The sequence below is a fragment of the Diceros bicornis genome, chromosome 10 (assembly GCF_020826845.1).
Source record: "Diceros bicornis minor isolate mBicDic1 chromosome 10, mDicBic1.mat.cur, whole genome shotgun sequence".
Lineage (NCBI taxonomy): Eukaryota > Metazoa > Chordata > Mammalia > Perissodactyla > Rhinocerotidae > Diceros > Diceros bicornis.
This window is the reverse complement of record NC_080749.1, coordinates 49,940,552-49,955,152: the sequence shown is the minus strand read 5'-3', so window position 1 is coordinate 49,955,152 and position 14,601 is coordinate 49,940,552. Positions and strand designations below refer to the sequence as shown.

The following is a 14,601-nucleotide window of genomic DNA, read 5'->3' as shown; positions in this document are numbered from 1 at the left end:
TACCAGGCATCTAAATGCAAAGGGCTAAAAAAACGTGTTTTTCCAGACTCGGATCCAACTTTGCTTCAATGCAAAAAAATTTCCCTTCCTGTGAGCATTGATTGTTCATTGTGCGTTTTGATTAATGATTTAAAAGTTTAGAGTTAGATAACTACATGCCCACAAGGTACTCTGTGGATATTCCCTTGGACAAAACTGTCGTCAACACGGATGTCTTCAGAGACCCTGCTCTTAAACGCAAGGCCTGACGAGAGGCCAAGGTCAAGTTCGAGGAGAGATACAAGACCGGCAAGAACAAATGATTCTTCCAGAAGCTGCGGTTCTAGATCTGTTTTGTTTCAGTCATTAAAAATACAAAAAATACCCCCCCTCAAAAAAAAATTAAAAAAAAATAAAAAGTTTAGAGTTAGAAAGCTAGGAAGGCATTCATTTACACTGAATATAAAATGGTGAGAATGTGGAGCACACTTACTTTCAAGAAACATTATTCCCATTTCTGTGAGCAACGGGGGCATCAGTTTAAACTGGATCCTCCCTAATGCTGCAGGCCCTCGAAGCGGGCCATCCACACAATGAACAGATGCTGGCGACTTGAAATAGGAATGGCCTGGGCAGTGTTCCATTTCTCCTCCAGAAGTGTCTTAGGGTATCAAACCCTAACACCAGAAATGGATGGAAACTGGACCTCAGGTTTCAGATCTTGTTCAAAGGACAGGAGTTGCCGAATTGAAAAGTGTCAGATTTAGAAAACCCGTAATCAGTTAAATAGATGAGGGAAATGATGAAGGGAATGTGTTGTTATGTAATGAAAAGAAACTAGAAAAATTAGTGATTTTCTTAGTTTGTCCTTGGTAAAAAGCATTTAAATCAACATATATTAAGGTATGTGTATGTGTTACGTGTCATGGTATTTTGGCCAAGTTATCTGACCTGTAGGGTCTTGGTAATTTGAGGATTAAGCTGTACCGGATATGTATAAATTTCAGCCCAGGTTGGAATATTCTGGTCAGGCAACATTAAGTTAACTCAGAGTTAGCTAGACACTTATTATTACTGAAAATATTTATAGGATGCATAAGTACACTTTTCTTTCATCGTAAGTACATAATAGCATGAATGAGGTTTCTTTGATGACCTAAGTTATTCTTGTGGCTCTTGGACACCTTGAAAGTGAATAAGACTGGTCTGGTACCTGTGATTGAGGGTTACCATTCGGCTGAAGCTTTATAGGAGTCATCTGGCAATAACTTAAAACAACAAACCAAAGCCAATATGAACTTGACTATTGCAGAAAAATGTGGTTTATTGAAGTTGCCCATTTCTCTGATTTCAAAGCTTTTTTGTTTTATGTCTTTATATAAAACTTTTTTCCCTACAGCAGTGTTTCCTAAATTTGACATACAAAGCATTATTTTCCTGCATTGTTAATGTTGATTCAACTGTGACAGTATATCTACTGCAGGACTTCTCAGAGTCCTTGACAGTACTAATACTCCCTATGACTCTTTTAGAGTGAGATACACTATCTGATATTTCCAAGCTTATTTCACGTGGCCTGCCCACCCCCATGCCTTTTTTTTTTTGTCATTGATGGAATATCTACCCTGAAATATAGTTTGGGAAATGATGCTCTTGCATTTTCATATGTATTTTCTCATTTACCATCACAGCAGTCCTGGGAAACAGAAACAATATTTTTTTTCCTCTTTGGATGAGGCAGGAGCTAAGACCCGCTAGAGCCCAGGCTGGCACCAGGACCCGGGTATCCTAATAACTCACCCAGGCTTTTGACTCTCTGTCAAGGCCTTCAGTTCAGGTAGGAGGCACTTAGTCATGGCAGGGCCCTGTGCTGGCAGACTGGGGTGTTGTCTGGGTGATAATGGCAATTTGAGGTTCCTCTGTCCTGTGGCTGGTCCACAGGGCTCTATGGTCTTCTGTAGAGGCCTTTCTACTTCTAGCAAGTTGATATTGAGGGTGAGAGAGTTAGTTCTTGTGGAACTTCTTTGAACTCATGGTTTAGGCAGCCCTCAGGTATGGTTTTAGGTAGGAAAGGTGCCTGGGTACTCAACTGTGGTTCACTTGTGTTTTGCTCCCCGATTTTCACCCCATGATATTATGTGATGTTTTGCTCTGTTTATAGAAAGAAATTCAAGCCATGAGTCAATGCAGCCATCCCAACGTAGTGACCTATTATACCTCTTTTGTGGTAAAAGATGAACTTTGGCTGGTCATGAAGTTACTAAGTGGAGGTAAGTGGGTTTTGTTGTTGTTTGTTTGTTTTCCCTTTTTGTGCAAGCCAGCATGTTGAATACGACTAGATTTGATCTCCTTACTCCTGTATTTAAAAGTTTTGCTTGGTTTATTATTTGCCTAGAGAATAAAGTCCAGAAATCTTTACATTGATACTCAAAGCCTTTCATAATTGGGCTGACCTTTCTAGACTATCCATGTCCTCTTCTGCCCTGGCCTTCCCGGTGTAGGTGAGGCTCCCTGAATATCTTCTGCACTCTGATGCCTCTGTGCCCTCCCCCTTGCTGCTCCTCTGCCCTAGATGTCTGACCTTCCTTTTCCATGTTCTTACGCCCTAAAAGGTCACGTCCTCTCTGCAGCCACCCCTTGCTCTCTTTGGAAAAGTTAACCAGTCCTTCCTCTTTAAACTCTTTGTTTTTAATATTATTCAAGTCCTTAACATGCTGCAATATAATGAATTATTTCAGTGCTGTTTATTAAAAGTTCTCTGACGATGGAAATGTTCTATAGCTGTCCTACCCAGTTTCTACTAGTTACATGTGGCTCTTGAACACTTGACCCGTGGCTAATGTTACTAAGGGACTGAATTTCTATTCAATTTTAATTAGCTTATATTTAAATAACCTGAAGTGGCTAGTGGCTATGGTATTGGACAGTTCAAGTTTAGAGTGTGGACTTCATGAAGCAAGTTTGGTCTAATGCACTTCTGAGTCATTGAATCTGACACCCAGGGGCTGCTCAACTAATGTGGTTTCGAATGAAATGGGGAGAAACTTTCTGCATGCTAAGTGATTTGCTTGCGTCGTTGATCAGAAGTGACATTATTTTCATCCTATGTTTGCACGTGGAAAGGGAAAGTAACCTTCCCACTCTAGTCTCAGGTCACTGAAGTTATAAAAGCAACTGACAATTTAATTTATCAGGCACTTTTACATTCCTGTATTTTATTTCTTTTAACCTTTTAACATCACTAGTTGATAAAGAATGATAATGACAACCCTTTAACTTTATTGGACACTTACTCTGTGACTAGATCCTGTTCAAGGCAATTTACTTACCTTATATCATTTAATCTGGACAACACTCTGAATGGCAAGTGTCACCATCCTTGTTTTTCAGAAAGTACACCAAAGCTCAAGAGAGTTAAGCAAATTGCCCAAGGTCACACACACATGGTAACTGTTAGTGCTGGAATTTGTGACTGTAGGACCTGTTGACTTAAAAGCTGTGCTATGCTGCAAATATTGTCACCTTCGTCACACAGACCTGAAAATTGACGCTTAGAAAGCCCAAGTGATTTCCTTTGTAACACCCAGCATACCCACGCCTCTCACTCCTTATATGTCTTTCTGAGACATGAAGTATGGTTTAGGAGCAGAGGAGAACGTTTTGTGGTACCTGGATGAAGCCCAGACTGACATAGCAGAGTTTCTATTGTAGAGCCCATTTTAATCTGCAGACCTAGTTCCAGCTGAGGCTGAATCAGGGAGGCATCTTAATTCATTTTTTTTAAAGAGGCTATCTTGGATCAAGCAGAGGCCCAGAAATGAGGTGACGAATGTGTTGTAATTGCCTTGGGTCTGCTTGGGTAGGTCTCAATGGGGGAGCCTGGGAGAGCTTAGTTCGGTTCTGTTCCCAGTCTTGTCAATCCTATTAGTCATTGTTTCCTTGAGAGGCTACTTTGTTTTTTAATTAAAAAGGAAAAGAAAAAAAGGGGGAAACAAAAAGAAAAAGGAAGCCTAGCTGGAGCCAGACTGCAGTGCTGAGTGTCGGGACTGCTCGGTGGTTCTGCAGAGGATGGTGCTGTGTCCGTAAGATGCTCTTAACCTGATCTCTTCTTGTGCGGGTCCACTGACTCTGAGGAAACGAGAAATTCTGGTGACCTGGGACCCTAGCTAGCCCCAAGTATTCTGTTCAAGCTGAGAATTTTACCTCTTCTCTTTATTTTTATCTCAATTAACCTTTTATAGGCTTCAGACTATCCCATCTCCGTTCCTGAGAACCTGATAGAAAATTTCATTGTCTTTTTAAAAGAATCTAATTTAATCTCCCTGGGCTTTAGGTAAGAGAAACAGGTTTTAAACAGGTTTCCACAGGTAAGGGGAATGTGGGCAGCTGTGGACTCGTGCTCACTTTTCTTTGAGCAGGCCAGAAATGCATGCATGCCTGGTATGGCATAGCCTTATAAGATAAAAATAAAATGTTTTTGGAAGTATCGTTTTCTAAATGATGCAAAAATCCAAGAGTCAATGAGTAAAGAGATGTTTTGTTGCTCTCTGAGGGGGAAAATATGCATTTGTTTTCTTCTTTAATATTTAATCATATCAAATCTTTTAATGAGGGGCGAGTGGCTAGTCCAGTATAGTAATATCTGGTGGGGAAGCTCAATCCTCTTAGTTAATCATAGCCTACAGCCAAATTCAGGTCCTGAGGTAAGCCATTTGTTAACTCCTCAGAAATGTGGAACCCTCAGGTAATTACAGCTTTTAACATGACCCAGAGGTTTGGAATATTAATTAATATGTGTTGAAACATGAATTCACAGTGCCAAGGATACTAATCTGTTTATAGTAACAAAGTACTGTGTATTTATTTCATTATTATAAAAGTCAGTACATTATGCATCAAGTAAATGAAAATAAAGATTGCCTAAAGTCACAGAAAGGACTTCTGGTTATAAGCAGGGGTCTAGAGGCAACATACTTTTTTTCTCCCTTCCCTCCTGTGTTCTAGGTGTTAAGAAAGCTGTGTTTCTCTCTCTCAGCAGTTCACTGCTACCTTTTCTCCTGGCCTCTCGTTCCTTTCTTTTTCAGTTCAGATGTCTTGAACCCTCTTTTGAGTCTATAACCAATTGTGTGCCTAGGGAAAAGGGACCAACCCTGAAATGGCCCTGAACAATCTTCTAGTTCCTGACCCAGAATCCTCTCATTAAGTTCACACTGAAAATGCTCTTGCAGACTTGGATGTAGTCTTTCTGGTCATGTGCTGCCATGTAGTTGTTTGTATGCCTTGGGAATATTTATGTTAAATAAACAAAAAACATATTTTGATGTTCCCATTTAATTTTCTAAATAGTGGAGCCCTATGTGAAAAGATAATGAAGGTGCTTACACAAAATTTTCAATTCTTTTCTCCGTCCACTTAGGTTCAATGTTGGATATCATAAAATACATTGTCAACCGAGGAGAACACAAGAACGGAGTTCTGGAAGAGGCAATAATAGCAACAATTCTTAAAGAGGTTTTGGAAGGCTTAGACTATCTACACAGAAATGGTCAGATTCACAGGTATGATTTCTGCAGAGATATTTAAATTCAGCTGTCTGTATCTTTAGGTCTAGTTTGTAAAGAATATTAGGGAAATACATATTGCAGGTAGGTGTCAGCATTATTTCTAACTTAGGCTAAATAGATGGGAAAACGTACTTAAGAAAGAAACAAGATAATACATTTTGATGACTTATATTAGTATCTTCAGGATTGGTTTATCTCCTTTCACTGAAATAAAAACAGAATATAAAAAGTACTGAGTGGACTCATTAAAAAAATCAGTTAATGTACTACACTTGAAGTATGCTCAGTTGAACTGGATAGCATCTCTAAATGTCTAATACAGGCAGAACTGTTCCAAACGTCGTAATAATTTAATTATTTTTGACGTGAGGTGAGAGGGAAGGAGGAGGCACTAGTTTCATCTTTTTTGACATAAAATGCTAATTCTTTAAATAGCCAAACAGCATAGAATATGAGTGCTTGATGTTTCAAATGGGTTAGTATTACTTGGGCTCTCGGGAATAGTTGCAAATAAATAACCATTTACTAGTGATACTAGTATTGTATAAGTGAGCTATATATTTAATGATATCTACTATGTCTTTCAATAATCAGAAAAAATATTACTTTAGAAATCAAATTTATAAATTGTAAGTTGTCATTTTTCTTTTTTAAGTGTTAAGACTTCTATACAGTGAAGAATTGTGCTGTAGGATATCATAATTAGTATTTATAATCAATATCTATCCAGAGCAGAGACTGATCAAATCCATTGTTTAAGAGGCCGATGAGATTAATTTGGAATTGCTCCACAGACAAATTTAAGTGGAAGTAGAACAGGTTTACATGGAGTGGGCTTTAATTCTTGATAAAATGATAATATTGTGAGTTTATGGATAATCTCTAACTCTAAGATAAAATAAAGAATCTACTCAACTAGTGATGTAATTCAATCTGGATAATGATTTCACATAAAATATTTGCTACTAAAATCCTAACCGTCTCCTAGGAGCAAACTATAAAATCACAATGTACTCTTGTAACTTTTAAAATCTGTGATACAACTTTAATTTTATAAAATAATAATAATGTCAAACAGCTGCATTATATGATGTGTTTTAAGATCTTCTTGAGTGAATTAATGCAATATAATGTCTGTACTCCACAATTTATTCTCCATTTTTTTTTTCTAATAGGGATCTGAAAGCTGGTAATATCCTTCTGGGTGAGGATGGTTCGGTACAAATAGCAGGTAAAGCTGATAAGATAAAAATTCTTTACTTGTTTACAGAAGTGTTACAGTTTCAAGGAATGTAGAATCGTTCCTAAGAAATGAATAAATGCATGTAATCTGTTTTAAGAATGTATCTGGGCTGCCCTATTATAGAATATTTGGGTCTGAGGCAGAACATTTTTCCTGTTGCTTTGATAAACCTTTGTTAGATCATCCTATAAATAATTCTATTTTAGAACATAGCCTTTTGATAAAGAACAATTTTAATTTTACTATGTTTTCTGCCTTTCACATTGAATAATGGTGATATTGATATAACTGCAAGAAAAGCATCTTTGAGATTTTTTGGATGAATTTGATAGTTTAAAACATTGTGCACATTAATTGAAAACCTTTTGTTTCTGAACACGTGGCTGAAAGAATTGTGGACTCTTAAAATCCAGGGCTTATTTTGCTCTTAAATCTGACCCTACATGGCTCTTCTTGACAGACGGTGGGCATGCAGATGCAGGACACGGCTACTGAGTGACTGCATCAGACAAGTGCCTTCTATGTGCAGAACCTCTCATTCTGTTATTGCTCCTAGAGAACCTGAAAGGCCTGAGATAAAACGTAGCCATGTCCATGTTGACTCTTGTTTTACTCCATGTCCACGAAGGTCTGTCTCAGCAGTCCTCTCAGCTGTCACTGCTTTTGGCATTTTTGACTGGACAGTCCTTCCCTGTCAGCCCTGGACTGCCCCTGTCACTGCAGAGTGTGCAGCCTGCTGGCTTCCAGGCATTAGATATTAATAGCAGCACGTCCTAGCAACATCCTTGATGAGAATCTCTGATCTGGCTTCTGTTGCTGAAGAATGTTGAAATTTGCCCCAAATGTTTCATTAGCCTCCTCTGCTTCTCTTTGAGTTGGAGTGGAAGAGTCCGCTCTTCTGCCATAGGTCTAGGGTTTTTCCATATCTAGTTATTAGACTAAAGTTGATCGCAGTCCTTGCTCTCAGTCTTGTTTCTAGACAAATCTGAGGATCTAGGGTTATTATTAGAAATGCAAGAGTTCAGCAGAGTAGTATTCCATTGTGTATATATACCACATCTTCTTTATCCATTCGTCCCTTGATGGGCGCTTAGGTTGCTTCCAAGTCTTGGCTATTGTGAATAACGCTGCAATGAACACAGGGGTGCATGTACCTTTGCAAATTGGTGTTTTCAAGTTCTTTGGGTAAATACCCAGCAGTGGAATAGCTGGATCATATGGTAGTTCTATCCTTGATTTTTTGAGGAATCTCCATACTGTTTTCCATAGAGGCTGCACCAGTTTGCACTCCCACCAGCAGTGGGGTGAAAGGGATAATTTGGTACATGTGTGTGGTGATGGGTTGTAATTAGTATTTTGGTGGTGAACATGATGTAATCTATGCAGAAATAGAAGTACAATGATGTACACCTGAAATTTTTACAATGTTATAAACCAATGTTACTGCAATAAACAAAAAATTAAAAAAAAAAAAAAAAGAGTTCAGCAGAAAGAAAACAGACACACCCCTAACACAAAGGATAAGGCTTGAGTCATCTCTTTGATTCGTTGTTTGCCCCTCTCTAGGTGCGAGAGAACCTGTTAGGTGATGCCCTGGCCTGTGTGACAAGCACGGTGCTGACCTCAGGCTCTCTATTCAGTTAGGTACACTTAGGGGACTTTTATTTATTTATTTTTTAAAGAGAGAAAGGATGTTTTGAAAATACAAAAGGGAAACTGAGAATTTGTTTCAAATCAAATGTTTCTTCCCTGGAGAACTAGTAATGAAAGTGTCATCATTTCTTAGTCCTCCCCTTTGAAAAGATAAATTTAGTCAAATACAGTCCTTGGTTTAAGACCCCTGGGGAGGCACTCTGTGTATCAGTTAAGCACAAAGGCTTTGGAATCAAACAGGCCTGCTTTAATACCCACTGTGCAACTTGGGGCAAGTTATTGCATCTCTACGCCTCAATTTCCCCACCTGTGAGATTGTGATGATAATGCCTGTCATCCAGGAAGACACAGATTTCCTGTGTGGCTTTTGAAACTTAAGATTCAGGTCCCTGTAAGTGCAGTGTGTTTCTGGGAGTTGCAGAGTTGGAGAGAAGAAGCCAGTTTGCAGTCAGGACATATTTCTATGTAGGCATTTTTGTTAAATTGTCTAAAAAGATCCTAGAAGAAAGGACTTAATCTTTAAGACTCCAGTGAATTGAAATGAATTTTTAATTTTAAAGAAATACATTTGTACTTAATTTTGTATTCATAATTCTGTATTTTCTTTTTTAAAGAGGGTCTTCCAAATTGTATAAGGTTCATGTTCCATGAAATCTGATCCACCCCCTGCTCATATGGTTGATGCAATAAGTACATAAATGTTAGAAATCCTTAGTTCAACCAAAAGCAGAGCAATAGGAACAGACAGTATAAGCTTATTTATTGGATCATTGTTTGTGACAGCAAAAGACTGGAAACCACTTAGGTGTCCCAGTTAAATATGGTATATCTACATTATGGAAGACTCACTAGCTGTAATGGAGAATGAAAAACTCTCTATGGACTGACATGAAAAAAAATCGCCAGGCTACGTGGTTAAGTGAAAACAACAAAGTGAAATACAATGTATCTAATATGCCACTTTTGTGAAAGAAATGGGGAGAAATAAGAATATCTCTACATATTTGTACAAAGAAACACTAGAAGGATAATGAGGAGTGGGGACTGCTTAGTGTATACCTTTTATAACATTTTGAATTTTGAACCATGTAAAGGTATGACCTAGTAAAACAAGTGAAAGGAAATGACTCAATAAACTTAATAAACTTTCAATAAGTGAAAGCCATTTTAAACCTTTTATTTTGAAAATTTTCAAACATAGCGCAAAGTAGAGAAGAGTAAGAAAAACCCTTTTACACCCATCGCCTGGCTTCAGTAATTAGCAGTCTTGGCCATCCTTGGTTCATCTATCTTCCCCCTCCCCACTTTGGTGGCTCTTACTATTAATGCTGAATTTTGTTCTTGAGCCATCTAAATTAGCTTCTTATGTATGCCTGTGTTGTCCTTCCTCTAGAGAGTGGTCCTTATCCCATAGGCTAGGGACATTATGAAGAAAAAAAGAAAATATTTCAACTAAACAAGTGACAACTGAAACAATTTGTGGACAGAAGCTTCAAACCATCCAGCACCAGCGTAGTCTAGTTAAGAGTACAAGGTCTGGGATCACCTGGCTTGGTTGAAATTCCCAGGTCACCACTCAAGCTCTGTGACCTTGGTCAAGTTATCAACCTGTTTAAGACTCAGTTTCCTTAAAGGTGATATAACCCACTTCATCTTTTTTTGTGAAATTAAATGAAGTTCTTTGTGTCTAGTGATCTTAACAATGGCTGGCACATAACAGGCATTGGTAAATATCTACAGGTAAATATCTATAGCTCCTTCTAACACTACCATCATTACTATTACTACTGTTACTGCTGTTACTACAACCAGGAGCACACAGACTCCTCCTCGCACTGCCTGGAGATCACATGTCCCTCAGATTTGTCTTGCAAGAGGTTCAGCTCTGAGGGGCTTTATGAAGCTATATAAAAGGGGCTATATAAAAAGGTAATGCTTATTAATTATGGAACTTGGAAGTTAACTTGTCATTAATCTTGCTGTACGCTGATAAAGAAGTGCAACTAATTTTCTCTGTTTTGTGTTGGAATGATCATTTCTCACTGAGAGGGTCAAAATAGCAGTGATCTGCCTTAGAAATCTGAAGGCGGGTCAGCCCCTGCCTTATTCTGCCTCTTGGTGCTCTGCCAGTCACTTCATCCCATCATTCTTGTCTGATTAATGACCCAGCTCCTTCTCTGGGCCTTCTGAAGCAGATTGTCCTTTGCTTTTCTCAGTTGGGGTTCCCTGAGGTAAGATTTCCTGACGTTTTCTCTCCCTCTCAGGCCTTTGGGTTTTTTCCTCACCGTGGGTGGCGGTGTTGAGTGTAAACCAGAACACACTCGTGTGTGGGGCTGCTGGTTCAGAAGGGCACACGCAGAAAGCCACCACCTGGTTGCTGTGGGGACTAAATGACTCAGTGTGTAAAGTGCTCAGAACAGTGCCTGGCACGTAGGGAGGATTCTGTGTATTGCCACTCTGGGTTTTCCTTGGTATCCTTTTTGTGTACGCGACTTCATGCTTGTGTGCTAACACGAACTAGAATGCCATTTCCCGGATGTATAATGGTAGGTTAACAGGCATTTAAAGGTGCAGTTTCTTCCTCTCTGGAGCTGTAGCTTTCTAGAATACACATTTAATTTTCTCAGCATTCTCTGACCTGAGCACAACATTGAATTTATACAGTATTTAAAATGGAAATTTTTTTTTTGGTTTTAACTATAAAATAAGATTATTGCCTTAAAAAACATTTGTAGTATTTCCTTGGAACAGGTAGATGCTGCTGCTATCCTCATTTTATAGGAGTTTGACTTTCTTGGTCAGGCAGTTGGTTGATCACTGCCTGAACAAAGCCTAGGACCAGGGGTCTTGGGTCTTTTGTGGCGTCTTTGTCTGGTGGGTGAAGTAGGGGAGGAGGGTGGGAGACTTGAACGTGGAAACTTAGCAGCAGCAGAGCCAGACCGTCTCTTTTTGTTGCTACCTATTATGTTTAGATAAATAATACACTGCTTTTACTCAGACTGTTTGTACCCTCTTCCCTTTACGTCTTATTCTCTTTAGGCCCTGTTTTTTGAGATAAAAGTTAAGCAGGGGAGAAGTTTACATTTATTTCTTTGAATGTAGTGTTTATTTGTTTACCTTGAGAGTATTATGAGCGTTGTTTTTAAAAATAGAATTGCTATTCTAATAGAAAACTTAATTTTTATTTAAAAAAATCACTCTTACACTATACATATATATACACACACACACGCTCTCCCTTTCTCGGAACTTTTTATTAGGAAAGGGTAAAATTAAGGAGACTTGTTCAGACCACGAGAAACTCGCGTTATTATGCAGCTAACCAGTGTGGTAAATAAGGCTAATATTCTTGGTTCTGTTTCCAACAGTGCAAATTCCGTGGGAATCATATACACTTCTGTCGACTGTGGATATAAAATCAGTAACTACTATGAATTGAGTGCTTGCTATGTGCCAGGCTTAGTTGCGTGTGCTGAGCGCATTGTGACTCATTCAGTCCTCACCACAGCCCCAGGGGACGGTGCTGTTTTATGCCCATTTTACAAATGAGAAGCTAAGGTACAGAGAGAGGAAGTAAGGGGCCCACAGCCACATGTAGAATAAGTGGTGGAGTCCGGCTTCAGATTTGGGCAGTCTGGCTCCAGACCCTGTGACCCCACATCTGTGGGATTTCCAGGAAGAGAATCCTAAATCTGGATTGAAATGATCTCAGTTTCGGACGGAAGACCAATAGCAATCACTTCTGCTTTTGCACTCTTCTACATCCCTGCATAAATTGATTCCATTTTGGGCTGGGGAACATATTCAGCACCTTTTTCCTCCTTGCTCCTTCAAGTTGAGACACAGCATCACTGGCCAGGTTTTAGGGGAGAGGAGAAGCAATATCTTAGGGGTCATTTGGTGCAGTAGTGACACCACATTCTTTTCAGATTGGAAAACCTCAGGTTTGATGTAGCGAATTAAAACCTGAGGACTGCCTACTCAGGGTTTAAAAGGAAATGCTTTACTTCTTATTATATTTTCTGTGCTCAGTGAACTTGTATGTGTGACTTCCTGATAATAAACTTGGATAGGATGCCTTGGTGAGTATAAGAGTTTTTGCTACAATATGTGATAGAGGGAGTGGCTATTTGAAAGTCACACTCTTCCCACGGCCTAGGGTTTTATTTTCCACTTTGATGCTCTATCATGTTGTCAGGAAGAGCTTAGTGCTTTGTCTGGCAAGTGACTAAGCCTGTTTGTCCAGAATTAATGAGAGACACTGTTCTGAGCAAACAGAAATTCATATAAAACAGGTCCTTTTGGGGTGGTCACCACAAATATATTTATCTTAGTGTTCTTTTAAATAGTGACCACCCTTAATATACTAGAAGAATCTTGACTTCAAAACATTTGGTTTCTGAAGAACTTTCTAGAAGCATACTACTACACTATAGGAGCTAGATCTCATGTTCATTTTCACTTACTTTTGCCTTTTAGGTGTGTGTGTACATGTGTGAATGTGAATTTGCCATCCCTAGTGTTTCATGACAGAAATCAAATCTGGTACTGAGCTAAGGCAGCCTAGAACTCGAGGAAGTTATCATCACACCATCTCAGTATATGTGAGCCCATGCAAATTAAGCTAATGCCCTAGGCTTTTCATTGTCTAAGGCACACTGGTATAACATTGGGTAGCATCTCTGTTTTCTGAGAGGGAGATTATATCCTTAGTCAGCCTTTGAATACATTTTCAGCTTCAGTCGGCATCTTGAACACTGAAAAGCCTGTGACTAAAACATGCAACTAGAAAACATACAACTAGACTTAACTTGCTTCCAGCACTCAGATATTATTCTCAAAGAGCCAGAGAAAGATGTGCAAGGTGGTTTAGTTTTTGCACCCAGAGCTGCTAGGTTCTTTCCTTTTCCTTCTGTGTTCTTTGGTTCTGGTAAAGTGCACTTTGATGGGGGAAGAAAAGAGTATTTCTTATGTTGCAGGAAAGAGAAGCTGCTGTTGCAAGCAAGGTAACATGGGCTCCCTGTGTGCACCGGAGGCAGCCTCTGATTAGTATCAGAAAGCTTGGAAAGCCCCTGAGGTGTCTGAATCAGGAAGTGATGATGTCATCAATGTTATGAGTGCCTTGGCCTAGAGCGTGGGCTCTGACACGGGACTGCTGTGGATCAAACCCTGGCGCTGCTCCTTCTAGCCCTGTAGCCAAGTTATTTAACCTCTCTGCACCTTGGTTTCCACGTCTGTGCAATGGGAAAATACTAGGGGGCTAGAGGGGTGAACACACATTCCCTTTTAGAATTAGTTTGCTCCTATTGTTTTTGTATTGAAATGGGGGTGGTGCCCTTTAACTATTTAGGGTGTCGTAAGATCACAAGGAGGCGCTTAGGGAGGTGAGGATGTAGGACCCCCATCTGACCTCCTGCCATATCATTTTGCTCTCACTATTTCTTTACCCCATCAATTTCCCCAATATCACCAGGTGAAAAATCTACAATGTAAATCTGACCACATAATTCCCTTACATAAAGTTTAAGACTGTTGGTGATGGAGTAAAGCCCCAGCTCCCCGGTGTGGCATATGCAGGCCCTGCCTGTTTTTCCAGTCTCGTCCACCAGTGCTATCTGCTTCACTTCTTCGAGATCCTCCTTTTTACCTGGCTCACTTCTTCTCTTTCGAGACTCATTTCAGGGCATTCTTTCCTTAAGAAACCTTTTCCCATCCTTTCCTCTACCACCGCTACCCTCACTGCATTAAGCACCTTACCCTGGTGGTTTGAAAGTGCCCTACCCTCTCTCTACTAGGTAGCCTATTACACGGTACTGAAATTAGGTCTCTACGCCCCCCTCTTCCCTCCAGACCATATTTTTATCAGCGGTAGAAAACTGCTCATCTCAACACCCCTAATAGTGCCTGACACATGGCAGGTGTTCACGAACTTTGGCCATTGTGATCTGAACTGTCTCGCCAGGCTCTGCACGGGCACGTGCCTGTCGGTGGTAGAGGGTAGACATGTAAGGCAAAGCTGAAAGTTCAAACAAGTAAGAATATATCTGCTTAACAGAGAGGGAGATGAAAATATTTAGGTGTGTATACTAGTGCCTATTTTTAAGGCTGAAAATAGTTTTTTAACAAACATTTTTCAGCTTTGATTTTAGGCAAGCTCTACCT

At 39.6% G+C, this 14,601-nt stretch overlaps 1 protein-coding gene across 1 annotated transcript in view; it reads left to right on the top strand.

The window, feature by feature from the left end:
* Positions 1-14,601, top strand: part of STK39 (serine/threonine kinase 39) — a 267,852-nt gene that overhangs the window by 71,612 nt on the left and 181,639 nt on the right. The window contains exons 3-5 of the mRNA XM_058549177.1: positions 2,141-2,249; positions 5,396-5,537; positions 6,719-6,774. Of these exons, the coding sequence (XP_058405160.1) occupies positions 2,141-2,249; positions 5,396-5,537; positions 6,719-6,774 (307 nt within the window). The remainder of the gene's footprint in view (positions 1-2,140; positions 2,250-5,395; positions 5,538-6,718; positions 6,775-14,601) is intronic.